Genomic DNA, 27,807 nt, shown 5'->3' with positions numbered 1-27,807 from the left:
CCCCCCCCCCCCCCCCCCCCCCCAAACAAACAAAAAGAGCTCAATAATTTAGGATAAATTATATTTTACCTTTCAAATTATATCTATTTTATATATTTTTTCATCTAAATATATTTTTTTCAACTTTACGAAATTTGCAAGTTACGATATATGATCATTTTCTGATTGATTTTTCTATTAAAAAAAAAATAATATATACAGTGCACATGTGATATTTAAAAATAAATTTTTCTCCATATATGTATATATGTACTGCACGTGATATTTTTTTAACATAAGAATTGATTGAATTTTGTAAACTTGACATGGTAAGTTGTCACAAAAAAATTTAGATGGAGTATAAATGAGTGTAGTTCAGATAACAAAATATAATTACTCAATATAGTTTGATATTTGTATTTTTTAAAATCATTTTTATGGTCCTATATATTAAGTTTTTTTTTTTTCAATTTAATTCCATTCATTATGATTTTATCACTTTACATCTCATTACTTGAAAATTTTCTCAAGTTTCACCCTCTCGTACATTTCTATCCAATAACTAACGACGCCATTAGCAGTGTCACCTACATTATTTTACAATTTTCATTAATTAGACAAATGCACTCACGAACTAAAAGTGAGAAAATTCTAAATTTATGGGATAAAATGTGAGAAAATCGTAACAAATATGACTAGATAAAAAACAAATCCTAACATATGGGACCAAAGATACATTCTTCATTTTAAAATATAAATAATAATGAAATATATTAATCATTTCAAATGAAATACACATTCAATAAAATTGAAAATATACAAAACCCACAATTATTTTGTTCAATGAATTTTAACTTAAATTTTACCACTTGAACAAGAGTCGACATATTTCAACCTCTTCCATCTATCTATATATATATATATATAAGACGCCGCAATATTTTTCTTTACGTCCTCATGAATACACTTTGCCGTTTATTAATTTGCATTAATAGTTTCATGTTAATTACTCTCAAATTCTTGGAGGAAAAATAAAGCCACAAATGAAACGTGACTATGATATATATTAATTACTGTTAGGAATATTGAAAAGGAATATATATAATTAGCGATAGAAAAGGAATTTACATAATTAGCGATATATAGCATAGAGATAAATGCTACCAAGTTGGGCATGCATCATTAAATGGGAAATATGTCCTTCCTCGTCATTAATGTGCCCACATAATAACTTTGAATCAAATATTGTCTTATGTTGATATCATGAAATTGGGTCATTGCAATACCTTTCACTTGCCTTTTTAGATATACATATACGTTATTTATTAATCATATATACATAAATTTTTATGTATTGAGGTTTTGTGTAATTATATATAAAATTTTTATAATTTAAAAAATTATATTTAATATATTAAAATTTGATTCAATCTAACAAATAAGTACATTCGTTAGTTTATATTCATCAATTTTATTGATATTTACCCCGATTGACTTAATACTGATTTATTCAGGTCAAATAATTTTTTTATGATCAAATTACAGTAAAACCTCTATAAATTAATAATTTTGGGGCCATGAAATTTTATTAATTTAGAGAGGTATTAATTTATCGATAAATTAATATTTTATTAATTAAAAGAGAGACTTTTTAAATTCAGCAAATTTAGTACATATGTATTAAAAGAATATGAATTCATATATGTGTTTCATTGATTATATTCATGCATCAACCAATTCTTTGTAACTAATTAAATATATTCATGTATCATATCAATTCATTGTATACAATTAACTATTATATTCATGGACGCATGTACCAATTCATTGGAATTACTTAAATATACATGTTTACATTAATTCGTTACACTTAAATAACTATTATAGCCAATTAAATATATTCATGTATGATGAATGAAACATATACTATATAAATCTTAATATGAAAATAAAATAATTCATAACACCCAACCATGTCTTATCATCTAAAAAAAGCATCGCAAAATTTTCCATGAATGATCAAATGCGTAAAATACAGACTTCATATTTTAGCCAATTACCATAATATTTATGAATTATTAATTTAGAGTTTTAATGGGACCTAATATTTATAAAGGAATTTTTCAAAAAATTATTATCTTATTATCTTATCGAATTTGATGATTTTTTACAAAGGCCCATGTCAGGACCGGAAGATTTTATTATTTTAGAGAGTTTATTAATTTATAGAGTATTAATTTATAGAGGTTTTACTGTATCCTTATACAATTTCATATATTAATACATGTGATGAGGTATATTTTCACTGTTATAAGAGTAGTTTAGTGAGAAAAAAATTATTTGACCTGCAACAAATCAGTAATAAATCAATTGAGGGTAAATATAAATCATCGTTCAGTTTTTTTTGCCAATATAAACAAATTTAGTGAATTTTGATTCATGGAAGGACCTATTTGTTAAACAAAAGTAAACTTCAGGGGTACCAAATATAATCTTTTAAATCACAGAAGGTGTATGTGTAATTATACCAAATCCCATTGGAGGAAAGTATAATTATATAATATATACTAGTTATTGTGGCACATCGTTCCTACATATATATAATAAATAATCTTTCATATTTTAAAATATATTATGTATAATAATAAAATATATAAATTAGTACATTACATTAATTTCAAGCTGCCATAGAACGGTGAAATTAGTGTTGGGGAGGAGGGGTGACAATTTCGGAAAGAGCACCTCAAAATTGCATGGAATTGCAGAACGAGTTGTCTCCGGCCCAAGATTTGCCCAAAACTATGGGTAAAAATGCAACTACAACAAGGCAGTTTCCACTACAATTTTCTAAATTCTAATAAATATTCCACAAATAACGAATTAGAATATTGAGAATTCTGAAAAAAAAAATCAATTTAAATTAGAATTTTTCCTATAAAAAACTGTTCATCAGCTTTAGTCCAAAAATAATAGTTGAATTTTTTGTTGCCAACTCGATTCATATTATATCATTTGATTTATTGGGTTTTTTTTTTCAATAACTCTGTTTATTATTATTAAACCATTTAGTACATCTAAATATAAATATGAATTAAATACATCGGCACTTTTATATCAAAGAGCATATTCGAAGGAAACAATAAAACAGTACGCTGTTATTAACAGTGAATTATAAACCCACTTTTGTGAAATTCGAATATATAACTTTTTAATTGTGAGAGTCGACATATCACATTCCTAACTTCGTCCTATTATTTAATTTTTCTTGTACCAAACAATTCGTAACTCCTATTGCCGCATCCACGGGGAAGAGCAAAGCGGACCATCAAACCTCAACTCCACCCCAAATCATTTTATATAGATTGGGTCCGCAAAATATTAAATCGTATGAATAATATTCTGCGGTATATTGGAAATTTCAATATTAACATAATATAGCTTGTATTGTTGCTTATAAATTTACTGAATTTGTTGATATTAATTTAAATAAACATAAAAATTCTTAAAATAATTGGGATTTATGTTTTCGAACAACCTCGTGTAAATCTTATCACGTGAAAATAATAGTAACTATTTGAAACTTTGGAGCCTTAAAGCTTTTATGACTAATAATTGTGGCATATTGTTATGTATATGCATAATTTTTTAAAAAATTAATCAACATGAGATATTTATATAAATTACAGCATTAATTTTATAGAGTAAAAAAATACCAAAAATATATAGTAAGATAATAAGTTAATATAAGTATTCTGATTTATAAAAAAATATTGAGAAACAAAGATAATAAATAATATTGGAGAAATAAATAAAAAAAAAAAGCCCAGAATATATAGGGCAAAATAGTCATTCTGAGATGCCAGCACACATCAATAGGGTGACAATTAATTTATTCCCTGAAATTATAGGATATCCTACCATCATACAACCCCCCCCCCCCTCCCCCAACCCCCACCGTTCCTCGTCCCATTGGGTTTTAATTTTCATTTGTTGTCCAACATAATACACATACATACAACAAAGGTTAAATTTTTAAAATCTTGATTCTCTCACTTCTTCTCTCTTCTTTCTCTCTCTATAAAGTTTTTGGTTTGACCACCGTACCGTTTTTAACACATCGCCTTTTCGCCGCCCTGCTTTGCTGCCATTGAAATATTAAGCTCCCACCTTTCATTTTCCGCTTCCGTGCTACTTACTATTAGCATTCCCTCACTTTTTCCTGCACGGACGCACTCACTTCTTTACTCTTTCTATTCAGTCTTGAAGCAAACAGTGTTAGTGTTGGTGTTGGTATTGGTGTCTTCAAGTCTCAGTTATCTTTTAGTAAAGCTACCCACCCATTATTATTGTCTTCTCCTCCTTTTTTGCTCTCAAATCGATAACTTTCTATCTGGGTTTTGATCCGACGGCTGAGATTCTTTTCTTTTCCAATCGGGCTGCTGGGGATCGCTTGTCAGCCTTTTTCTACGTGAGTAAGGAGAAAAAAGAATAGGGGATAAATTTGATACGCTATCTTACTAATCATTTTTACATGATTAATTGCTGCCACTAACATTTTTACGGATATGTATGCTTAGACGTATAGTATAAGAGGACTGCGCACATGTATTTACGGTGTCACCCTTTCCACATATAACAATATACATGGAGACTTCTGCGCGTGATGTTTTTTTTTTTTTCTTTCTGTTAATCTTTTTTGGGGTTGTGTAATTTTTCGCATGCAGGGGACGTAATTTTTGCTGTGTTTTTTAGTACCGGGGCCTCGTTACTTTGATGGATTAATCGAGTTTTCAATTGAAAGAAGACTTTCAAACTCTTAATTTGAAGTTTTAGTGGTGTTTTCATTTGCATGCAATGAATGACTTTACCAAATTATTTATTGAGTATTGTTCAATTTAGGGGCTGATGGTGACATCAATTTTACCCTTTTTTTTTGTTTTTTATCTTGTTGGTGAAAAGTTGGTTAATTTGAAACAGATCGGTACTGTTTATGAGTCTTTTGCTGTTCCCGGGTTAGAGAAGGCTAATTAGGGTTTGCAAAGTTGCCATTCCATGTAAATTAAGAGGATGATTTAGTAGCACATCCGAAACATCTCCTTTTTTGGGCCTTTCAGTAACTAGTTTGATTGCTTGTTACTGTTTGGCTTTTCTACTTATTTTAGTTGGTAATTACCGGTATCATTTAAATAAAATTTATTTTATTCATAGTGTTACATTGTCATGATTTATTATTGAAACACAATGTACATAGTGCAAAAGCTGCATAAAACTGTGAACTCTTTGGAGCTAGTGTGAGTCATTTTGTGGTGTGAATTGATGCTTAGCATAGGATGCAAAACGGAGAAGTTTCAAACTTGACCATAGAGGTTGCCCCTGCTGTGTGACGCATTCCTTATACTTGACTTGTTCAGAGGTGCCATCTTGAGTTCTTTTAAACCATTTCTCATGGTCATTGATCATGAGGTTTGTTTTATCGATTATGTTCAGTGGGAGGCAGAAGAGTTAAGTTGGTTGTAGGTCTCTAGTTTTCTTGGGACTTTAGCTTTGGTTTGGATAACAACAATTGAGTGATATTGACTTGTAATGGCTGATGGAGAGTTAATTGGGGCCTTTTCATTATACTACCAAGATGTTATTTTTCTATGAACCTTGTCATATGGATAATTACAATTTTTATCATCTCAGGTATCTAAGAGTGCATGTCATTCACTTGCAAAATTTGGTTCCAAATTGTATACTTCTTGTATCAATTTTCTTTGTTATTGGACAATCTCTTCTAATGTCTTGTATCAACTAATGATATCTTTGCAGAATATTATCTGTCTCTTGATTTTTTTCTCTTGATTTGCAGCAAGTGCTCAGAATAATTGATTTTCTGGGCCATGGAAGTGAATGGTTATCGAAGAGCTAGGCGGAAGGATCTGGTCACTTACCAAAATGGTGATGTGAGCACATCAAACACTGAAGATGAGCTTGATCCGTGGATTGCCTGGGCTTACAAGCCCCGTACCATTAGCTTATTACTCATTGGTGCATGCTTTCTTGTGTAAGTCGTTACCTCAATTTGTTTTGTGTTTTATAAGGTTTTTGACTGGTTATTGACTTGTGATATGTTGGTTTTTCGTTAACTTTACAAGAGGAAAACAGCATAAGATCATAACTATGACGTGGCATCAGTTGAGAAAAGTTTCATTGATGTCCTAATTTTTCTATTTGAAAAATTCTTCCCAGATGGGCAAGTGGAGCTCTTGATCCTGAAGGCAGTTCAGAAAACAATCTTGTCACCTCAGTAAAAAGGTATCTTATATGAACTCCTCTACCACACTGCATTGTCAAAGTTCTACTTCGTTCTTCCTTCTTCCTTCTTGTCTTACATGGCTTTCTTGAAAACGTTGTAACCATTGGTTGCTGCATTTTTAGGGGTGTATGGGCAATGAGTGCGGTATTTCTTGCTTATAGTTTGTTACAAGCTCCTTCCACGTAAGTTCTTTACTTGCTTTTATTTATTCAAATGTTAAGTTCATTGTGCTTGCTTTGAGCTAATTAGATATTTGAATACATCCTTGATTTTCCTTTCACTTGATTGCTGTTTTGTTGTCTTGGATGAAGAAAGTGGCCGACAACTAGTTTTGATTGCATTGTAGTAAATAACGGACCTATTATCTAACAAACATTGCTTAGTTTTATCAGATTTTGAATGGCGTGTCAAAATTCACAAAATATTTCAGAGTGGTACGTGTCACTTGTTAATAAGCTACTTCTGTAAGAAAATGCTAAAGAGGAGCACCTTCACAAAGATTGGCATAGATGCTTGAACCAATATGTTAACCTATTTATTTGTTGTTGAAAACCTTGTTGTCCATTTCTGAGAGTGCTTGTTTTCTTATTAACAGAGTACTTACCCGACCGCATCCTGCAATTTGGCGCCTTGTTCATGGAATGGCAGTTATTTATCTCGTTGCATTAACATTCTTACTCTTCCAGGTTAGGTTTTTGGTGGGCACTTACTCTACTTTTGCCTATTTTAGCTGGAGTTTATGGTTTATGTAGAAAGAAGCTCTTTGTCAGGTGTATTATGTTAAGGATTTTTGGTGAATGATAATATATGCATTATTACATGGTCCTAAGTTGGCATGAACTCTGTTAACTTCTTTGTGCTCAAATGTATACGAGTAATGCTGTTTCACAGTCATTTTCTATAGGTTCTGACCCACCTATTCATTTTTCTTATTTCAGAAGCGTGATGATGCTCGGCAATTTATGAAATTCCTGCATCCTGATCTTGGTGTTGGTATGAGTTTTGTCCTGTTTATTCTTCCAATGAATGTACTTTTCTGTTTTGGCAGTGGTAGTACATGTTGTCAATCACCCTATTCTTATGGACTATTAATCACCATACTTTTGTGCTAGATCTTAGTTCTATGCAATTTCTCTGATGCAGAACTTCCGGAGAGATCCTATGGTGCTGATTGCCGGATTTACGTGCCTGAAAATCCAGCAAGCAGGTTTAAGAATGTTTATGTATGTTACTTTTATTTTCTCATGTCTTGGAATTTTCTGTTTCTTGTTATGTAATAAAGATGCCTCTGGATCTAGACCCTTATGTTACTTCTGTTTTTAGGAGACACTTTTTGATGAGTTTGTTCTGGCTCATATACTTGGATGGTGGGGGAAAGCTATAATGATCCGCAATCAGCCTCTTTTGTGGGTACTTTCGATTGGCTTTGAGTTAATGGAGGTAAACTTCTATCGCCTGCCTGCTATTTTGTTCTTTATTCAGTTTGAAGCAAGCTATACATAGATCTGTTCTGTTCATTGAGGTGATTTTATACTGGTTTTTCAGGTCACTTTTCGCCACATGTTGCCAAATTTCAATGAGTGCTGGTGGGACAGCATTATTCTTGATATATTAATCTGCAACTGGTTTGGTAGGAATTTTGAGCTCCTCCTTTTACGGTCATGATGCATGGATTTAACTGTCAATGCGTTCTTTTAGCACTTGTTTATTATTGATGTGCTCTCATTGGTGTGGATCATGACCTTTTAACCTGGGGTTTCCCTAGGCTGATACATAGTTTCGGTTGTTGGATGATCGTCTTAGGCTCACTATCCTTGTGATTATATATTGAGGATTATACCAACCCTTGCCCAGAGTCATCTTATTGTTTATGTTGCCTAAATAGTTTGTAAACATGAAAGACTGACATTTTCATTCATATCCTTGTGTAACATGTGAAGTAAGCTTTAGGGAAGTAAATATGGTGGATTCTTGTCTGTAAGTGTTCTAATAGCACAGATTTGGAATTCCTGTGGCATTTATTTGGTAACTACAAAAAAAAATTGGTGATTCCAATGTTACCGCAAGTTCCATGGGAGACATCTTTTTTTATCATAATAAAGCAAAAAATTAGGTGGAAGAATGTTAAACAACTACAGGTGTTAGGGTATGCATACTGGATTCCACTTTGTCAAGACAGGTATTGTAAACCCCCCCCCCCCCCCCCCCTCCCTCTTCCAAGACCCTCTTATATCTTGTGTACTGAATTTTAGTATGAAACTGCACTTTCATGTGTTAAAACCTCTGCTCTACAGGTATTTGGGCTGGAATGCGTACTGTTCGGTATTTTGATGGTAAAACTTATGAGTGGGTTGGTATAAGCAGACAACCAAACATCATGGGCAAAGTATGTTGGTTTTGCAACATTTTCTTCTATACTTCTATTTCATTTTCTTTAATTTGCTCTTAGATTTTCCATGTATTTCATTCTTCTTTTCCTTCATATAGCTTTGCGTGATCAAGAATATGGTATCAAGCTTAAAATATTAAGTTTTCTTGTTAACCAAATTTAAGGATATAGCTAGAGTAAAATACCTTCTTTTACGCCAATGATTCTGTGACATAGAGCAGATTTATGCTTTTCATCTATTAGTTTTGCCATGGATTAACATAACCTATCCATGTATAAGTGTTTCCATTTCAGTTTGTTTAATTTTGGAGATTGTTTATGTGGAGATATCATATTCATATATGTTTCTAGATCCAAGTAATGAGTTTAATTTCCTGATTTTGTGAAAGCAATGCAAGTCAGTGGTGGGAGAAACTTTTGTCTGTTCTCTAGAAACAAGCTACTAATAGTGTACATGAATTAATGGCAGGAACTTATTGGATCTCTTAAATTTTCAGGTAAAAAGAACACTGGGCCAATTCACACCTGCTAGGTGGGATAAAGATGAATGGCACCCTTTTCTTGGTCCGTTCCGATTTATTCAAGTTCTCAGCCTTTGCATTGTTTTCTTGACTGTGGAACTCAATACGTTCTTTCTGAAGTTTTGCCTTTGGATTCCTCCTCGAAACCCCCTCATCATATATAGGTTGGTTTTGTGGTGGCTTATCGCAATACCAACAATTCGGGAGTACAATTCTTACCTACAAAACAGGTGACTCCTCTTCCTCCATGCTTCTTATAGTGCAAATCTTTTGGTTTCTTACCATTTGCTCTTATTATTTCATTGTATCAGAAAAACAGTGAAAAAGGTGGGAGCATTTTGTTGGCTTTCTCTTGCTATTTGCATCGTGGAACTGCTTATTTGTATCAAGTTTGGACATGGTGTGTTTTCTACTCTCTGCTTCCTTTATTAGCAAATCGTTAGGAGTGTACTTTACTCATTATTAATACTTTTCCTCTTCCAGGACTGTTTCCTAACGCCATGCCCAGGTGGTTGGTTATTTTTTGGAGTTGTGTTGGGGTCGGGCTCGTGATATTTTTGGGTGCATGGTCATGGCAATTGCACAGATCAATGAGGATAAAGAGGGAATAGGGTTCAATCTTTTCTATGTGTTCCACTTTCCTTTGAGGTCTCAAGTTTTTCTTTTTCTTAGGTAATTAACCTTATTGTAAATACCCGTCATATTTATAGCTGTAAATGTCTTCTCTTCTAGGTTAGATCTCATAATTTTTTTTGTCAACCTCAATTCTTTTAATTTAGCATGGCCAAATGTCATCCCCCCCCCCCCCCCCCCTCCCCCCCCCCCCCCCCCCACGGAAGTTGCAATTTTAGTTAAAATTATTAGCCTGGAGCATAGCTTGTGGCAAAGCATTTTCATCGAACTCTTCAATGAGTATTTTTAATAAACACAGCCTTTCCTTAGTCTTGGATCCTATTTATGTTCCAGATTAAATGGAAATAAGACCAATATAGTGGTAAGAATGGCTGATCGTTCATATGTAACTCGTTGGCAGTCTTAGTCAAATTGGCTTAAATGGCGACAAACATGCTCTGTTTACCATCTTTCCATTTTCTTAGCATTGCTTGTTTCGACTTTTCGTTGCTTTTATCAAACCCTTTGTCGTCTACTTGATAGCCTGATACCACCCACTTATACTGCATTTTCCTCGACTCTTTGTTTATTTATAAGCAGACAGTTAGTTGAATATTTAATGAGAATATCCGACAGGGATACAGGTTCGCTAATACAGGACAACCAATTTTTCGAGGATCCTAACTGCACAAGAATCACACACCTTATTCCGTAGATCTTACTTGTACAACTTTTCTTGACTTTGCAGCTGTGCTTCACTGCTTGCTTCCAATGAACTTGAACCTCAGAATTAACATATTTATTTGTACATCCTCATTCCATTTTCCGACCAGGTCGACTCGTTGAAGGCTGGCTGGATATTCTGTTTCTTGGCATATATATACTCGTCAGTGTGACATAATTTTCTACGGAGGAAATGGTATAGCATTGAGCTTTGGCTTCCATGTGGTCTTTCCCCTCACTATTTCTTCATTTTTGGGCTCTCCCTTAACCTGCAGTAGGTGAGTGTAGCTTAATGGCCCCTGATCTAAGGACCCCAGCAATCCATTTCCCCCAAGAATTTCTGAAGATAGTGAAGAATGTCCATTCAAACCAATGTGATTACACTGCTGAATCCCAGTCTTTATCAGTCCATCTTCTTGAGGCTCACAGAGAGATTGCACCACATCTGCAATCCCACACTCTCTTCTGTACTCTAGTATTAAATCAGCCAGCTGATGGTTCTCCAAGAATTCATCAGGGATTGACTGAAATGATCATTGCAGCTTTCAAGATTCAGGCTATTAGGATGAAAGAATCATAGCAAATTTGAGTTCGGTAGTTACCTCAAGCATCCATCTAACGTACTTCACGTTATTTACATGATGGTTCATGTCAAGATCACTTCTCTTCGGCTGCAAAATGGACCAAAACTAAGTAGTATCAGTTGAATGATTCCATATGACATGCGAAGTTAAAAAAGTTTGATTGCACATAGTTTATAACCTTCAAATCTGAATGCACATAGCGCGCACTACTGTCCAGTTTGTATATTTTTTCAGGGCTTTCTTCTTTGATTGCTTGCTTCTCAATGAACCATGGTGAAATTTCAGCCCTTACCTCATCTGGCATTTTTGATAGACGCCTCGTCTGCTGGTTCATCATCACCCATGTACTGTCACAAAATCATAGTTTCCGTTAATATATGGATAACATGAAAGAACACATGAGAAGAGGGTCGATGTTTTGTACCTTGTTGCACGAGCAAAAACAAGCCCCGTGGCTTGACTTCTCAGTAGCCAGTCTCTCCTCATCCCATTCTTCCCTGATGCTCCAACCCATGTGTCTATTTCCATTACCTCGCCCCTGTTTTTGCACACACACACACAGAGCTTGTCACTTACTAGTTACTATATATCAAAGTAGATATTGGTGGATGCTGGAAAGGGATGGTGAAAGTTGTATACCAGATTGGATAATGATCAACCTGAACTTGCATTCTTGAAACAACCCAAATAAGATTGTTTCTCATCATTCCATGTGTGGCACCGAACCCGTCGCCTAAAAGCCCCGACATCCATACATGATTCAATGCTGTTTCCTGCATGAACATAAAACTCCCTGACTCCCTTGAAGACTCTGCATGCCAACACAAAACAATTTTCTTCAACTATGCAAAAACTGGAATTCAGTTTCATCACCTGGAGCAAGTTAAGAATGCTCTCAATTGTCGCGGTTTTATCAGGGCCGACCTCATAGGACCTTATAACAACTGTTTGTCTATATCCAACGCCTTCTTCTACAATCACTCCCTGACGATACGGATCGACCAACTGCTTCTTCGTCGGGATGTTCTGTCGAACCTGCTGCTCAAACATGTGCACACTTGCAGAAGCATCGACAGAAGTGACTGCAGTTTCATGATCTTGGCTCAACAAATCCACCTTTGCTGGGGCAAAACTATTACTCCCATTGATTTTCACACAGTAAAGTTTCTGTTTATTTGATTCTTGCCCACTTTTACTACCAGAAAAATGAGTAGAGAAAGGCAACCGGTGGGAAACTGAAGCCATTCTTGCCTAGTTTGTGAACAGGGAAAGTGTGTGAAAGAGTTCTTGAAGTTATGTAGTGATTATATAGTCACTGTGCGGCGGACAGGACTAAAATTCCTGGAGGAACAAAAAAGGGAACTTTGTTCTGAATTTGGTCATTTCAAAGGATGTCTGATGTCTGTTGATTAATGGTCTCTTGTGGGATCGTCGCTTAGCAGCAATCGACGCGTTTAAATAGGACATAAACTCATTAGTCATTTATTATTTAAAGTTTGGCTGAACTCTAGTTTCCTCCCCATGTTATCCCTAGAACTTAGGCTTGGCATTTTCAATTAATCCAAGCTTCTTTTCTTTGGTTTGCATGGAACTTATGGCTCCCTTTTAGTGTCTGGATGCCTCTTGGGAGTTAATTTTTTACTGAAACCTTGAATGAGAAGCTACTCAAATGAGTTGATTAAGTTACAAAACTATGTTATATTTCATATTGTCTTTTATTGTATAGTATAGTTGCAGGTCAAGTATATACTTTTGACGGATCGAGTCACTAAAAAAAGAAGAGAAATGTATATATATATATATATATATGTATCGTGATATGGTTTATATATAAGGTGAAATATTAAATTAAATTTTGGGAATTTTATAAGTGAACACATCTAGTTGAAAAATATAAATACATGTGCAACTATTTTGCGCTGAGATTGAGTTAGGCTACCAACACCAAACATGATATAGCCGGCTAACATGTAGTGTCATTTATGTTATTAGGTGGAAGATCGTGCGCGACGGCTACTAGCATATATTGTGCGACGGCTATTAGTATAGTATATAGTTGCTAATTTGGATCAAAATTTATGATCTTTTAAAGAGCAGTGATCGCGATCTAGTATGATGCAATCTTCTAAGGGGAGGTGATTCACAATCTAGTATGATTATCTTGGATGTTTTGGTGGACTTTGAAAAGAGAAAAATATATTAGGCTAGTTAGGATGGTTCTTGGCGAAAACCCTCCGATACCTAAATGAGCTTAAGTTCGAGATGGTAAATGACGATATCAAATAATAAATGTGATATCGAGTAACCTTAAATGCCATGGAACAGAATATTTATAGGACTAAGCGTGCCCACCTTTCGATCTACGTGGCATCATCTTAAGTCATGAATTGTCAGATGATCTATAGTCTAAATCTCGGGTCATTAGAATGAGAAAAATGTGACCCAATCCGAAATAGAAGAACACAAATCCTAAGATTCCAATGATATTTTAGTATTATTAAAATGTTATTCATCCCTTTTTCTAAATGAGTATAATACAGCTGCAACACTCTTAAAATGTGAAAATGCCTTAGACCTTGCTAATGCAAATTTTGTTGCATATTAGTTGCCATTTTGGAGACTACTTACAGTCACTGCTCATATCAATCTTCCTATATAGGTGGTAGATTGGGAAAAATGAATACGTGTGATGTGACATTTCTATGCATTTTCATATATTTTGCATGGGAAATTGGCTGAATGTGTTTTTCAAGTTTTGCTTCTGTTGTTGAGTTTCACTTTATTCTTTTTATTTAATTATCAAAAAAATAATAATTGATTCCTTATTTTGTTACAAAAAGAATTTTTTGGGGGGGAATTTATGTTCATCTTATTCTATTTGCTTTTGGCAATTTTTTTTTCTTTTGTTGAATAATTGGAACATGATTGAAATCTTGATTTCAGAATGAAAATCTTTTTTTATGTATGATGTTATTGTATTCTGATTAAAATTTATTATATATATATATCGTATTTTTTATACGTATTGAATGTGTGTTTTGAGGTAGGCAAATTAAGTTTAAGTTTTTGAAAAATTTATGTTTTTATTTAAATTTTTTAATAGAAAAACTCATATTTGGAATATATTTAATTAAATATGAATGTTTTTCCTAATCTATCCTCGTACAGAAAGAAAAAATCTTTTATACCCACAAATATTAATTAATGACACAATTATATTAATTTTTTATAATATTAAAAATGCTTTTCAATTGATAAAATAATTTAACTTATTTAATTTTATATTTTATATTAATTAATAATATTTTTTTCTAATTTATTTTAAAATATTAAAAAATAATTTATTATATACACGGTAACAGATTGTAACCGTCTTGTGTATTCCACTAAGGCCACAAGCAGATAGAAGCGCACAATAGAAATTCCACGTAATATCCACTATGATGCGCAAGGTCCGGCACGCAAAATATCGCCCACCAAGCGCACAGGGGCCAATCATCTTCTTCCATTGCGAGTGATTGCGAGCCTCATTTTTTGTTGCGAGGGGCAGGAGCCATGGGGAGCACAGGAGCTCTCATCTTCAAACCCCAGCTCAACAATAACACCTTTTGTTTCAAATGCTTGAACTCAATTGCCTCGTCAAAACCTATTTTGAACATCAAGCAAAGGAGGCCCAAGTTGCTGGGATTCTCAAATAAGAAGCATTTCAAGAAATTCAGCAGAATAGTTTGCTCTGCTGTCGAAGATGTTGCTGATAAGCAGCGGGAGATTAGCAGTGGCAGTCTTAATGGAGCTGGACCTGCTGTGGAGGAAAGGCTTGGTAAAGTAGAAATCTTTTCCTTTTTTATCTCCTTCGTGTTTCAATTTTTTAATGCTGTTGTAGATTACTTGAATTCGACGCTTTTATTTTTGGGTTTTATTAGACGGGGCTGGTTAAAATTTGCTGTATTTCGGTGTATCTTGACCTGGTTGTGATGATTATACAAGGTTTTCAGATAGGTGGTGATATTCGAAATGGCTTAAGATTTTTATCTGTTTGCTGCGTCGAGTTTATTTTTATTGACTATGGTGTTTTGTGCACGGAGTAATTAATTATTTTTCTTGACTATAGTATTTTGTAGAATGTAATGATGAACCTTTCTTGGATCAAGTTCAACTAGTTAATAAGTGAAATTCGTGGAACATAATCTTTTCCCTATTAATTGGGGTTCATTAGAACATAAACCCTAAGGGAAGTTTTAGGTATTGAGATATAATACCAGCACTTAACAAAAAACATTTGGCTGGCCAATGAATTTGGTGTCTCAGAATTTGGAGTTGAATGTCCATCTATGGACATCTGGACTTGTTGTACTTTGTCCTCAACATTTTATTCTTTGACTTGTCCACCCCGTATGACTTTGTAAATATCAAATAAAGTTCAGCAAATAAAAAGGATTAAGCATCTCCCAAGAGGTACCACTAAAACTTAAATGTTCTCCCTTGCAACGTCATTTTAATCGATCTGGCTTAACAGCTCATCTGTGGTGCGGTCTGTTGATCTGTGCATGGAAGCTACTTCTCCATCATATTTCCCCACGACACTTTTGATCAATCTTACCAATAAGCTTATAACTTTTGGCTTATGCACATTGTATTGGCAGCTGTTGCAGGGTATTTTCAATTTTCTTTCTTTAATTACTATTTGTTGTAGTTGAATTTTCTGAATTGAAGCAATTTTCAATGTTGGACAGACATTATTGTCTTCAGATTCTAAGATTTCTTTTGATGGCATTACAGATTCCAGCGATGAGTCAAGTGAAAACCCTTTTCTGAACAATAAGGTAGATGATGGAGGAAATTCTATTTACAATTTTCTTTATCCTAGTAAAGAGCTACTCCCAGATGATAAGGAAATGAGTATATATGACCATTTAGAGGAATTAAGAGACAGAATCTTTGTATCTGTTTTGGCTGTTGGAGCTGCTATAGTTGGTTGTTTTGCTTTCTCAAAGGATCTCATTATGTTTCTTGAAGCTCCAGTTAGAGCAGAAGGTGTTCGGTTTTTACAATTAGCACCTGGCGAATTTTTCTTCACGTCTCTGAAGGTGGGTCCTGTGCTGATTTTTCTTCAGTATTTCTTGATATATTTATTCAGTTAACTAATTATCCTCGTGGAATGTTTTAATATTTTGGTTCGTGTTTGTCCAAGAAAACTAATTTCTAAAGACATTTCAAACTATGTTCAACATAATCCAAGCAAACTTTGAGCAGAACTTCACCTTTTCATTTTTGGTGAGGGTGTGGCATATCACCCATCTAAGAAACTTTATTCTCAGAACTTGGTATTCAATGTTTACTACGCATGTGTAGACTAAAAGCAATATAATCTTTTTATGCAGGTGTCAGGATACTGTGGGCTTCTGTTGGGAAGCCCAGTAATCCTCTATGAGATCATAGCTTTTGTTGTTCCAGGTTTAACAAAGGCAGAGAGAAGATTTCTGGGGCCAATTGTTCTGGGGTCATCAATCCTTTTCTATACTGGCATCCTCTTCTCTTACTATGTTCTTACTCCAGCAGCCTTGACATTCTTTGTTACCTATGCGGAAGGCGTTGTTGAGTCGCTTTGGTCTATCGATCAGTATTTTGAGTTTGTCCTTGTGCTTATGTTTAGCACAGGATTGTCTTTCCAGGTAAAGTTTTATGTGCGTTAATTTTTCGTGCTGATTATACCACCACAGTTAGAAACTAGCTCAATTTTTAAAGGAAGACAAGATACATAAGGTTTGAATAACCTGTGTGGACAAAAGAAAGATGTCTGCTCAGCTACAGTTGTTCTTTGAGTAATTTATTAGATCTCCAAATCAAACATTCTTGTACCAAGCACAGGAATGTGTTAATTTCGGTGATTGCCAGTCTTCTGACATTTTTCGACCTTCTTCAGGTTCCAGTTATACAACTGCTTCTTGGACAACTTGGTTTGGTTTCATCGGATCAAATGCTGTCAATTTGGAGATATGTGGTGGTAGGTTCAGTGGTTGCAGCTGCTATACTCACACCATCAACCGATCCTCTTACTCAAATGCTCCTGGCAGGCCCCCTTATGGGTCTTTATTTGGGTGGTGCTGGTATTGTTAAGGTTCTTGGCCGATGAGCTTTTGGCAGGCAAACAGAAACAACTTGCTCCTCAGATTCCCCTATACAAGCTCTATACAGCTAGTAAGACGAGTGGCCTGGGAAACGATTTCCTTTTGTTGAATATATACGAAACTATCCTGTACCTATTATTGTTTTTGTGACTTTACAGTTTTTGTATAAGGTAGTTTTAGTTCAATTTCAAGTTCTCGGAGTGCTGTCATAGAAAATGTATACAGCTCTTGTAGAAACATGGGAGTCTTGAACAACTAAGCAGTCCAATTAAGTTGGTTGGTGCGTACTATATGAAAATGATCTATAAGAGAGAAATTAATTCCCTTCACCTTTAACACACTCAATAAAAGCTAGACAAGTCAAACTCCTTTCTAATTGCTTACAACAAGACTCTCCAGTTCTGGGACAAGATCAGTGGCGCCTGGACAACCCAGTTCAAATTCCAACTGCCTCAACGAACTCCTCAAACCAGTGCAAGCCTTGCTAAAATCATCTGTAAAACCTTTAAGATTTTGTAGTTCGGTTTCTGTTTCCTTAGTGAAGCTTGAAATTTTTTCCAGAGCTACCTTAATTGCAGAAATTTCTTGTGGTGGGTAAAGGCACGCCCCCAGCTCATCAACCTGTACTCCTAATCCTTGGCAGAGTTTCAAAAGTTTTTCCAGAGAATCAACTGAAATGGCACAACCATCAGAGTTTTCCTTTCCTATCCTTGGCAGAGTTTCAAAAGTTTTTCCAGAGAATCAACTGAAATGGCACAACCATCAGAGTTTTCCAGCTGAAGCAATGCGGTAATGGATCGAATTAGTTCTTTAATAACCACCAGTATTTCAGACAGGATGGCGGTAGCTAACTGCACGATTTTCATCTCTTCAGGTGACAAATCATTGCCCAAATCTTCGTCGCATGAATCATCATCGTCATTGGATTTGTCTACTGCTTTCGTCGAACTCTCACCAGAAGATTCATCCGAGGGGTCAGAAGAAGCTGGCTTCAGTTCCTTCATTTCCCGAAGAACATCTTTCATGGAAACAGCAACTTGTGTCATTGCTTGTCCAATTGCTGTAACATTTGTGGCGGGAGTCTTCTTCAGGGCAGCGCAAGCATCCCAGACTGCACCTACAAGTCGTGGGATAGAGAGTTTCTGAGCTTTATTTTGTGATCCTGCAAATTCATTTAGGAGAACAAAATTACATATTGATGTACCAGTTAAGCAGCCGCATTAGATGACAAATGATAAGCTATATGAGTAACTAGAAACAGAAATCATCATGTAGACTCAGCTTCCACAGTCTTGAAAAGTTTGAACTCCATTGCGTTCTTTCTAATATAACATGTTTATACTGGGCAGAATTTAGTAAAAGATCCCTAATATCAATTGTTTCTTCCAATCAGGTTGAAGTACAGCAAAAGCATCAAACCATTAAAAGATAGACATGTCATTTTTGTTCAAAATATAAACTTTCCAGTTTATTGTTAATTGAGGACACAAGAAATTTAGCCTGATTCGCCAAAGTATGTAAAAACAATCTCAAAAGACAATTCTCATTGCTTCTACAGCACCCTCTTATCCCCCATAAAACAAGGTTCAACAAAAACACAGAGTTCTAAACAAATGGACTGAAAAAAGATTTTGTAAGACCAGGTTCTTATTTGCAATTCTGAAGTCTAAACAGTTACATGCTCTCTTTCTCTCTGTAAAGTTTTACATGTATCAGGTTAATACTTTACTCTTCCTATGCTCTCTTTCTCTCTGTAAAGTTTTACATGTATCAGGTTAATACTTTACTCTTCCTATTACCAAACCTTACATGATGTCTGTTATACACTGCGACATATATATGGTGTTTGTCCTTGTGTGTGTCTCTGTGTCTGGAAGAGAAAGCAAAAGGTACCACACGTACCATATGAAGAGACTGCTTCCTGTAATAGCAAGAAGCTGCTGTCAATAACTTGCTTTACAGTTCTATGAATGCAAGAAGAGAGGGTTGGTCCTGCACCCATTGAACTTCCATGAGAGAGTAAAAGGAAACCTTGCAACATATTGAAGTATGTAGCCATGTTTTCTTCAAGGGCTTTAACTCCAGGGGTCTCTCCAGTGTAAAGCATTCCAACTGCATTACGAACAAGATGATGCAATAATTCACAAAAGAATGCAACATAGGAAAGTTGGAAGATGCTTCTTAGTTAAAAGAAATGATGGGGAACGTCCTAGTTACGAAATTTTCAAGGAGCTGCTCTTATAAAATTTAAAGAACAGAAGTAAAAGACAGTACGTATCATGTTCTATCTCAATTACAGTCCAATTATTATTGAAAATGGTTCAAGTAAGTCGGTGTCGATATGATAATTAGTTACTCACTTGTACATAAGTTTGTTATTGGTTATATATCAAAAGGCATTGATAATTGATAGGAAAAATTGTGTATGAAACAATAATTGCAAAAGGACGATATGAATGTCAAAGATGATCAAAGACTCAACTTGCATGGTTGCATGATTACTTATTGACTCCAATTAATCAACTAATTTAAAGACATGTAATCATAAGTGGCAGCACGTATTGAGCCATTCATTTTACTAATACACAAACTCAGACAAAGTCCGAGTTGATTATGAAACATTTTCACTTGTAGACTGGTAAAACAGTATGCTTGAAACACACAGTTTTCAACTTTTGCTAGCTATTAAAACTAAAATTAGCTTTTAAGATACCAAAAGCAATAAGATAAACTGAAGTAAACAGAAAAAACAAAAACAATAGGAATTGGACTATTTCATCCTTTCTAAGAAACAAAATAGCCATAAAGTCTAGTTTATAGTTACGCAGTTCAACACTGCCATATTCCACAAAGTAAGAACAATACGATTATGGAAAACCCATCACTCAAAACCGACGAAGATCATATTTTTACACATGCAGACACACACACACACACACACACAGTTGAACTAAATCAGAATTTCAACTGCAACCCGAAATATAGAACAATGGACATATATATATATAGAGAGAGAGAGAGAGATAGACCAGTAGTAGCTTGTTTGGAGACTTGTTCGCCCATCTGAATGACCTCCTTCCAGCCGACTTTGTCAAGGGATGAGGCTGGTGTTTGATCCAGCATCTGCATAATACCCCAGTAAGAATTACAAAACTACAACCAAACACCAAAACCAAACAGAACCCAGAACAATTTGTTGATTAAAACTGATAATATCTCACGAAAAATGTCAACATTCCATTAAAATTTAAACAAACAAAAGCGGTAGTTCTTGAAGAAAAACCTGAAAAGTTTCATGTATGGTGTTGAGGTGCTCGTTCAGAGCTCGGGTCAGTTGCTCTCTCGCTGCTTTCCCCATCTCAGCAACACCAAAACGCTCACTCTGTGTGGAATTAATTGTTCACTGTTAATTTCAGGGTTTTTCCTCTGGTTCTTGAAAAGTACTTTAAAAAAAAATAATAATACGATAACAGATAAATTTGAGAGAAGAACTCTCTACAGTTTCAGGGTCCAGACATTAATGGGCCAATCTACTGGGCTTTAGATAACAGCATCAACGAATCACTTGCTCCACAATCCACAAATCAGAATATTATTCTATTACCTCAAGAACATTACATTTTTATTTTTAAATTACCTTTTTTCATTTTGTTTTTGTGGAAAAGTTTGCATGACTAATTAACTTCGCACAAGGTCACAATCGAGACAATAATGTTGTCCCGCTTCTTGTTGCCTTCTCAATTCTTTGATGTGTCTTGTTGGCCAAGCAAAATTGACTTCCGAGAGCCCTTTTGACCCCTTGGGACTTTTGTCTTTAAGATTATATAAAAAATTCATTCTTTAAATTCATAATTCTTATTTTTTATTCTGTAAATTTGAAGAAAAATACAGAAAATGACTGTATTGGACCATAACTTGAAAAATACAATGAAACAGAAAGGAAATAGCTATTTATTTCCTGTTAAATAAAACTTTCGTTTAACTTTAACGTCTTTATTAATGAAACAACTAAAAACGTCAAAAAAATAATAATTTGATAATCAATACTGCAAATTCAAATTGTTAATAAGTTGTGACCCAAATTCTTTTGGTCCAGCCCATCTCATTGGATAAATTACCATAAGAATTACTCTTGCTTTAGTTGCACATTTTGATTGGAAACTGGGCAAATGGATGTTAAAACTGCATTTCTGCGTGGTGAGCTAAATGAACAAATTTATATGAGAATCCAGTGGTTTCATTGATAAGAAAATTTTTTATTATGTTTTTTTACTTAATAAATCTCTTTATGGTGATTAAAACAATTACCTAGACAATGGAATAAGAAATTCGATCTCTTCATGCATTCCTTAAAGTTTCAAAGAAGTACTTATGATCATTGTCTATACTTCAAATATGATCATTATATTCCTGTGTTTCTTGTACTTTATATTGATGATATGCTAATTGCTAGCCCTAGCATAAATCTGATTAAGGATTTGCAAAGTAATTTGTGCAAAAAATTTTGAAATGAAAGATTTAGAAAATGCCAAGAAAATAGTATGAATGACCATTGAAAGAGATAGGAACAATTCTACAATTTTTTTAAATAAAAAATCCTATGTCAAATCAGTGTTAGAAAAAAATTCAATGACAAATTCCAAATGCACTTCTGTTCCGTTAACTATTCATTTTCAACTTAGTAAAAATCAAAGCTCTAAAATTGATTCTGAAAAAATACATGGAAAAGATCCCTTATTCAAATACTAGTGGATCTGTAATATACTTAATGGTTAGCTCTAGACCTGATATTGCCTATGCAGTTAGTTGTCTAAGTAAATATATGCCAAATGCTGGTTTTCCTCATAGGGAGGCTTTTAAATGGGTGCTAAGATACTTGAATGGTTCCATTAATACTGGTATAAAATTTACTAAGTGTGCTGAAGGTGTAAATATAGTTGGATATGTAGACTCTAATTATGCAAATGATAGGGATAGTAGGAAATCTACAACTTCTTATGTGTTTACCTTATGTGGTGCATGCATTAGTTGAAAATCTCAACTTCAACATATTGTTGCATTATCCACAACAGAAGCTGAATATATTACTACCATAGAAGCTTTCAAAGAAGCCATTTTAGCTTGAAGGTTTATTAAAAGAAATTGGATTCTGAAAACAAAAGTCACAATTTTCTCAGATAGTCAATCTGGTACAACTATGTAAAAATTCAATTTTTCATGATAGGAATTAGCATATTGATGTAAGATATTACTTTATTCGAGATATAGTAGGAAGAGAGATTATTCGCTTAGAAAAAATCAGCTTTGAAGAAAATCCTGCAGATATGGGGACTAAGTATCTCCCTATAGATAATTTATGAATTGTCTCAAAATTCTTAACTTAAATTAATCCAGCTGTATGTGTATCTACTTGTCTTCTGTAATGCAGGAACTCCATTTTTTTAGGGCCTTGGAGTATGGGCAATGATGATGCTTGTATCCAGCATCTTGATTTGGTCCAAGGTGGAGATTGTTAATAAGTTATGATCCAAATCCCTTTGGCCTAGCCCATCTCACTAGATGGCTGGAATTAGTCCGCCTCTTGCTGCTTGGCCCATTTCATTTTGGCCTTGGCCCATCTCCTGACCCGGTCCACTAGGTCAATCCGTTTCCCCCTTTTTAAATGGTTTGTCTCTTCCTCTCTCTCTATCATAACCCTAATCCAGCCTCGATTCTCTCCGTCTTCTCTCTCTTCTCCTCCCTGGTGTTGGATTTTCCTACGCCATTTCTTGTTTCTCTCTTCACCGTCATTTATTCTCGATCTTCCTCTGGTATTAAATGGGTTATTCCTTTATATATTGCTAGCTTCAGTCTAGTTTGAGATCAGAACTTGAAACCCTTCTCTTCTCTCTAATGTCCTTCTTTGTTCCTTAAAGTTCTTCGTGAACGAACCTTAGTGGTTGACTGATCTTGTGTGAATCTAAGCATTTGTGGCCCTGAGTTAATATAATAGCCTTTGTGGCGATTTTGGTACCTATCTAACTCTGTAGTTCCAAGCAACCGTGAGTGTGGGTTGTTGACCTTAGTGGCTTTTGTATTTAGTGTGGGTTGTAGTGCCTTTGTAACTCTGTTGTTCCAAGCAATCATTGTTATCTCTTATTCTTTCTCTATTGTTCTAATTTTAAAAATGTATTTTTTAGTTCTGTACTTGTATAGATCTGTAATTTTTATTATGTAAAATATTTATATAAGGGATTTTCAAATCCTATCAAAATCTGTAATAGTTGATAGGCCTATTTTTTTTATTCTTTGGGCTTGGATCACTTGAGGGGGTTGATACCCAACACAAATTCATTGAGAACTAAAACAGCAAAAGTGACTTCATTTAAAAATTGAAATTGCAATTATCCCAAATTTTGTACATTCAATCTCACGATTATCATTGTACTCATGGACTTGTTTTTGTAACATTAGGATTAGTTAACATACAAACTTGGACCTTTGTCTTGTAAGAAGTCGAAAAAGCCACTGAAGCACGGGAAATTTACATGTTATGTATCTAAAGTAAACTGCGGAGTCGAGAGTCGTAGCAGATTTTGCTAGCAGTACGTATTAGTTCCCTTTATTCTAGTTTAGTAACTAATAAGATATCTATCTTTCTTGCAGAAAAAAACAAAGTAGCCTCCAAGTCCAAGGTATATACACTATAATAAGGACCATGAAACAGACAACCCTTTACTCCTGCAGATGCAATAGAGATTCTTGTGAGAGAGAAGAGAGAGAGAGATGGAGGAGGGTTTGTTGTTGAAGGAAAGGGTATCAGAAAGGAGAGTGAGATGGGGAGAGATTGGGGAGGAGATGAAGAGGTTGGGTTATTTAGCAGGACCTATGGTAGCTGTCACTTTATCACACTACTTGCTGCAAGTTATATCATTGATGATGGTTGGTCATTTAGGTGAACTCTCTCTTTCCAGCACTGCCATAGCCATCTCTCTTGCTGGTGTTACTGGTTTTAGCCTCCTCGTATGTATCTCTAGCAGACTTCCCTTTTCTCTGATTTTCTGTGTGGTTAATTATTATTTTGCTTTCACATTTGGTTTGAGGAATCACAACTTGTCTGCCATGTTTGTAACTTAGTGTCCGTTCAGATTCACCTTTATGGAAATGTTTTGAACAATATCCACTTAAGGTGCTAATGTCATCTGCAACTCACACCTTTTGACCTTCATCTTGTTTGATATGCTGCCTAATGTGGAAACTTAAATCATGAAGAGAAGGATATCCAGCATATACCTCCAGCACATACATTACTTAATATAAGTTCAAACTTAAGTTGTCTCCTACTTCTAGTGAAGAACTGCAGTAGCAAGTAATCTGAGAAGAATCTCTCTTGCTATTGTACAGGTTCTTCATTGATTTCATCTTATTTTTGCTACCACCCTTTACTTTCCATATATCTCATCAAAGGTTATCTGCACCGGCATCATATTCACTATTGCCTTGGAAAACAACTCACAATTCCTGCAGTTTAATTCTTTGCTGTATTCCTTTCAAAAAAAAAAAAAAAATCTTTGCTGTACATCACAAATTAATTCATCATTGAGAAGGAATATTTATTGGTCAAGGACCTCATTGCATTGATAAATCAGAAGGACCATTATGATGATAACATTGTTAGCCAGCCTAATATACTTTGTAGATCATGAATGACAATTCCATTGCTGTATGTGGAAGAAAATTTGAAAAGCAAAGTAGTGGTTGGCTAAATTTAAACCTCGAGTCCTAGTGACAACTGACTGCCTTGGGAAGTTTGAAGACTTACTTTTTAACTGACTGAGACATCCACCCATAAAAAACCCTGCACTAGATGATGTGTCTATGTTGGTGAGTTGTTACCGAGTTGTGATTCCCATTAAATCAACGGAGGACCACAACGTCTGTTGTCTTTTAGGTTGGCCAGTACGCACTTCTATTTATTGTCACTTGATAACGGCCTTGACATGAATAGGTGTCTTCTCAAGCATTCGTCCTAACTCGATTGGTATCATCAGGTTCAGTCGCATATCCCTCGAACCATTATCCTTAAAGACTGTCTTAACATTGATGGTTGTCATCTAATCCGACTAATAATCTGCATGTCCATGTAATATGTATACAATACGTGGTGCTTAAATTATGTGACAACTGCTACATTGAAAAACATTTAATCAGTTGAAGTTCCCACAGATGTGCCTTAATGTGTCTCACATCAACGTTTTGATTGTGCAAAGAATACAATTTGGTGAAATATGTTAGTTCAAAATAAAGTGAATTGATTGTTCACTACACCGAGTACGGGAGTATTTTCTGAACTTTCTGATTTGTCGTGAAACAGTTAGGTATGGCAGGTGCACTGGAAACGATCAGTGGACAGGCTTTTGGTGCTCAACAATACGAAAAACTTGGAACTCAAACTTACACTGCCATTTTCTCTCTGATCATTGTTTGCATTCCTTTGTCCGTCTTGTGGACAAATATGGGAACCTTACTCAAATTTGTTGGCCAAGATCCTCAGATTTCACATGAAGCTGGAAAATTCATGATGTGGCTTGTTCCTGCTCTCTTCGGCTATGCAGTTCTTCAACCACTTATTCGGTACTATCAAATGCAAAGCTTGATTCTTCCCATGCTGATAAGCTCGTGTGTCACCCTTTGTTTCCATGTGCCAGTTTGTTGGGCACTCGTTTTTAAGTCTGGATTAGAGAATCTTGGAGGTGCTGTTGCCATGAGTCTTTCGATGTGGTTGAACGTGACAATCCTGAGTTTATACATGAAGTACTCCCAGGCATGCGCAAAAACGCGTTCTCAAATTTCAATGAAGATATTCGAAGGAATAAAAGAATTTTTCCGCTTTGCAATTCCTTCTGCTGTAATGATTTGGTAATCACTTCTCTTATCTCTACTCCAACTTTCTACAGACTAGCACATTCTGAGTTTTCTAGAAATTCTATATGTCCTAACAGTTTGATTTTTTTAAAATGAATGCAGTCTTGAATGGTGGTCATTTGAGCTACTTATCTTGCTGTCGGGGATTTTACCAAATCCTCAGCTTGAAACCTCAGTGCTGTCCGTGTGGTATGCTTCTCACAAGTATTATTGATATCGTAATTACTACAAGCATTATTCAACTATACATTGCTACAATCTGAATCTTAATGCCTCATCTTGACAGCCTAAACACCATAGCTACACTTTATGCAATACCATATGGACTGGCTTCTGCAGCAAGGTATACTTAAAGGATATAGATCAGTTCTGTGTCGTATGATCTCGTGTCTGTGTTACATGTGGTGCTAATAAACGAATCTCTTACCCAATTCTTAAGCTGTGTGAATATTAATGTTCAGCACAAGAATTTCAAATGAGCTAGGAGCTGGGAGACCAGAGGAAGCTCGTACATCAGTCATCGCTCTAATGCTTATTGCAGCTGTAAATGCAATAATCGTGAGCACGGGCGTCTTTGCCAGCCAGAATGTTTTTGGATACATTTTCAGCAATGAGAAAGAAGTCGTGGACTACGTAACAAAGATGGCTCCTCTTGTTTGTCTATCTGTTATAGTGGACAGTCTCCAAGGGGCCCTTTCAGGTTAACGAGACTTTTATCCTCAACCATACAGATCTCTCTCATAGAAAAGATCGATCAACTTGCTTAATCTTCCCATTCATTTCTTGCAGGCGTTGCCAGGGGCTGCGGGTGGCAGCACATTGGGGCCTATATCAATCTTGCAGCATTTTATCTTTTCGGAATTCCAATTGCAGCTACGTTGGCTTTCTGGTTGGATTTTAGAGGAAAAGGTCTATGGATTGGAATACTCTCTGGTGCAACTTTGCAGACGATCATGCTTTCCATTATAACGAGCTGCACAAACTGGGAAAAACAGGTCATCATCTTCTTCTTCTTTTCCTAGTTCATGACTGATTGTAGTTTTGCTCTAATTCCAGAGTTTCAGTCTGTCTGTCCCTTAGAAAATGTGTTGATTGTGGTAGAATTTCAATGTGCAGGCAGCTAAGGCAAGGGAGAGGTTATTTGAGGAGAAGTCTTCATTTGATGATAGGCTTACTTGAGCAAATGATGAGGCTATTGCTGTACCAAGGAATTCCTTTGCGTCAACATTTTAGTTCTACTAGACCGAAAGAAATTACTCTTCGACATTGAAATTTCAATACATATTTTACTCATATTCTATGTCAAACTCTTTTATCTCGATACAACTTTTTAATTCATTTTTAAAGACATTTTGAGCGCACACTCAATTTGGCTTATTGGATTACCAATAAGCCTAAAACTGATTATTCTTAGGTCCATGCCGGAATGGCTAATTGGAATGGATTGTAAATTTATTGGCAATATATGTCTATACTAATTTATATACATGCGGTCTAATAATTTGTCAATCTACCATAAGATGGTATAATCTCTCTTGTTCTTCATAAATACCCGTACAAAGATAAAAAAAGAATATATAAATATTTTTTAAGGGGATATTGAAATTTCATTTAAAAATAAGAAATTATATTTAAAAACAATTAAAACTACACATACATTACTTTTTAA

General features: G+C 35.0%; 5 protein-coding genes across 13 annotated transcripts; 3 read left to right on the top strand and 2 right to left on the bottom strand.

Annotated features, from left to right (window-relative positions):
- On the top strand, positions 3,981–10,761 carry LOC105160377 (CDP-diacylglycerol--serine O-phosphatidyltransferase 1). 8 transcript variants are annotated; one of them, XR_002287731.1, is made up of 14 exons: positions 3,981–4,447; positions 5,831–6,025; positions 6,211–6,276; positions 6,400–6,459; positions 6,873–6,963; positions 7,216–7,270; positions 7,421–7,500; positions 7,601–7,717; positions 7,823–7,907; positions 8,572–8,663; positions 9,164–9,230; positions 9,352–9,417; positions 9,499–9,587; positions 9,671–9,732. XR_002287731.1 is itself a non-coding variant. In XM_020696518.1 (13 exons), exons 2-13 carry the CDS (start codon positions 5,862–5,864, stop codon positions 9,796–9,798), a joined length of 1,281 nt encoding a protein of 426 aa, XP_020552177.1. In that variant the 5' UTR covers positions 3,985–4,451; positions 5,831–5,861; the 3' UTR covers positions 9,799–9,933. The 8 variants fall into 8 exon arrangements, 6 of the variants coding, with proteins under 6 accessions (XP_020552177.1, XP_011076039.1, XP_011076049.1 ...); XM_020696518.1 differs by having other exon boundaries at positions 3,985–4,451; positions 9,164–9,417; positions 9,671–9,933; XM_011077737.2 differs by having other exon boundaries at positions 3,986–4,447; positions 9,164–9,417; positions 9,671–9,933.
- LOC105160370 (palmitoyl-acyl carrier protein thioesterase, chloroplastic-like) lies at positions 10,631–12,710 on the bottom strand. 2 transcript variants are annotated; one of them, XM_020696522.1, is made up of 6 exons: positions 11,980–12,710; positions 11,746–11,879; positions 11,531–11,644; positions 11,399–11,453; positions 11,125–11,193; positions 10,631–11,046 (listed from the first exon to the last, which is right to left on the bottom strand). In XM_020696522.1, the coding sequence occupies exons 1-6, from the start codon at positions 12,349–12,351 to the stop codon at positions 10,705–10,707; spliced, it is 1,086 nt and encodes a 361-aa protein (XP_020552181.1). In that variant the 5' UTR covers positions 12,352–12,710; the 3' UTR covers positions 10,631–10,704. The 2 variants fall into 2 exon arrangements, with proteins under 2 accessions (XP_020552181.1, XP_011076011.1); XM_011077709.2 differs by having other exon boundaries at positions 11,285–11,453; positions 11,980–12,708.
- LOC105160362 (sec-independent protein translocase protein TATC, chloroplastic) lies at positions 14,544–17,521 on the top strand. Its single transcript, XM_011077696.2, has 4 exons — positions 14,544–14,926; positions 15,886–16,193; positions 16,488–16,778; positions 17,030–17,521. The coding sequence occupies exons 1-4, from the start codon at positions 14,662–14,664 to the stop codon at positions 17,237–17,239; spliced, it is 1,074 nt and encodes a 357-aa protein (XP_011075998.1). The 5' UTR covers positions 14,544–14,661; the 3' UTR covers positions 17,240–17,521.
- LOC105160349 lies at positions 17,480–20,692 on the bottom strand. The gene is made up of 5 exons (XM_020694180.1): positions 20,518–20,692; positions 20,264–20,357; positions 19,137–19,346; positions 18,010–18,396; positions 17,480–17,935 (listed from the first exon to the last, which is right to left on the bottom strand). The coding sequence occupies exons 1-5, from the start codon at positions 20,590–20,592 to the stop codon at positions 17,607–17,609; spliced, it is 1,095 nt and encodes a 364-aa protein (XP_020549839.1). The 5' UTR covers positions 20,593–20,692; the 3' UTR covers positions 17,480–17,606.
- On the top strand, positions 23,895–27,488 carry LOC105160341 (protein DETOXIFICATION 12-like). The gene is made up of 7 exons (XM_011077675.2): positions 23,895–24,236; positions 25,588–26,132; positions 26,241–26,327; positions 26,425–26,481; positions 26,600–26,838; positions 26,928–27,133; positions 27,255–27,488. The coding sequence occupies exons 1-7, from the start codon at positions 24,000–24,002 to the stop codon at positions 27,315–27,317; spliced, it is 1,434 nt and encodes a 477-aa protein (XP_011075977.1). The 5' UTR covers positions 23,895–23,999; the 3' UTR covers positions 27,318–27,488.

Source organism: Sesamum indicum, linkage group LG1, assembly GCF_000512975.1.
Source record: "Sesamum indicum cultivar Zhongzhi No. 13 linkage group LG1, S_indicum_v1.0, whole genome shotgun sequence".
Classification (NCBI taxonomy): Eukaryota; Viridiplantae; Streptophyta; class Magnoliopsida; order Lamiales; family Pedaliaceae; genus Sesamum; species Sesamum indicum.
Note: the sequence above shows the minus strand (reverse complement) of the source record. Positions and strands in the feature narration are given on the sequence as shown.

Bases quoted from the DNA above. Each gene is read 5' to 3' on its own strand.
- LOC105160377 (XM_020696518.1), top strand. From the start codon at position 5,862: ATGGAAGTGAATGGTTATCGAAGAGCTAGGCGGAAGGATCTGGTCACT. The intron at 6,277-6,399 runs GTATCTTATATG...CTGCATTTTTAG, and splicing joins CTTGTCACCTCAGTAAAAAG to GGGTGTATGGGCAATGAGTG. The intron at 7,718-7,822 runs GTAAACTTCTAT...CTGGTTTTTCAG, and splicing joins TTGGCTTTGAGTTAATGGAG to GTCACTTTTCGCCACATGTT.
- LOC105160370 (XM_011077709.2), bottom strand. From the start codon at position 12,351: ATGGCTTCAGTTTCCCACCGGTTGCCTTTCTCTACTCATTTTTCTGGT. The intron at 11,880-11,979 runs GTGATGAAACTG...ATGTTCATGCAG, and splicing joins GCATTCTTAACTTGCTCCAG to GAAACAGCATTGAATCATGT. The intron at 11,194-11,284 runs GTTATAAACTAT...TCCATTTTGCAG, and splicing joins ATGTGCATTCAGATTTGAAG to CCGAAGAGAAGTGATCTTGA.
- LOC105160362 (XM_011077696.2), top strand. From the start codon at position 14,662: ATGGGGAGCACAGGAGCTCTCATCTTCAAACCCCAGCTCAACAATAAC. The intron at 14,927-15,885 runs GTAAAGTAGAAA...ATGGCATTACAG, and splicing joins TGCTGTGGAGGAAAGGCTTG to ATTCCAGCGATGAGTCAAGT. The intron at 16,194-16,487 runs GTGGGTCCTGTG...CTTTTTATGCAG, and splicing joins TTTTCTTCACGTCTCTGAAG to GTGTCAGGATACTGTGGGCT.
- LOC105160349 (XM_020694180.1), bottom strand. From the start codon at position 20,592: ATGGGGAAAGCAGCGAGAGAGCAACTGACCCGAGCTCTGAACGAGCAC. The intron at 20,358-20,517 runs GTTTTTCTTCAA...GGTATTATGCAG, and splicing joins CCATACATGAAACTTTTCAG to ATGCTGGATCAAACACCAGC. The intron at 18,397-19,136 runs GTACGTGTGGTA...ATGAATTTGCAG, and splicing joins GGAAGCAGTCTCTTCATATG to GATCACAAAATAAAGCTCAG.
- LOC105160341 (XM_011077675.2), top strand. From the start codon at position 24,000: ATGGAGGAGGGTTTGTTGTTGAAGGAAAGGGTATCAGAAAGGAGAGTG. The intron at 26,482-26,599 runs GTATACTTAAAG...ATTAATGTTCAG, and splicing joins GGACTGGCTTCTGCAGCAAG to CACAAGAATTTCAAATGAGC. The intron at 27,134-27,254 runs GTCATCATCTTC...TTCAATGTGCAG, and splicing joins GCACAAACTGGGAAAAACAG to GCAGCTAAGGCAAGGGAGAG.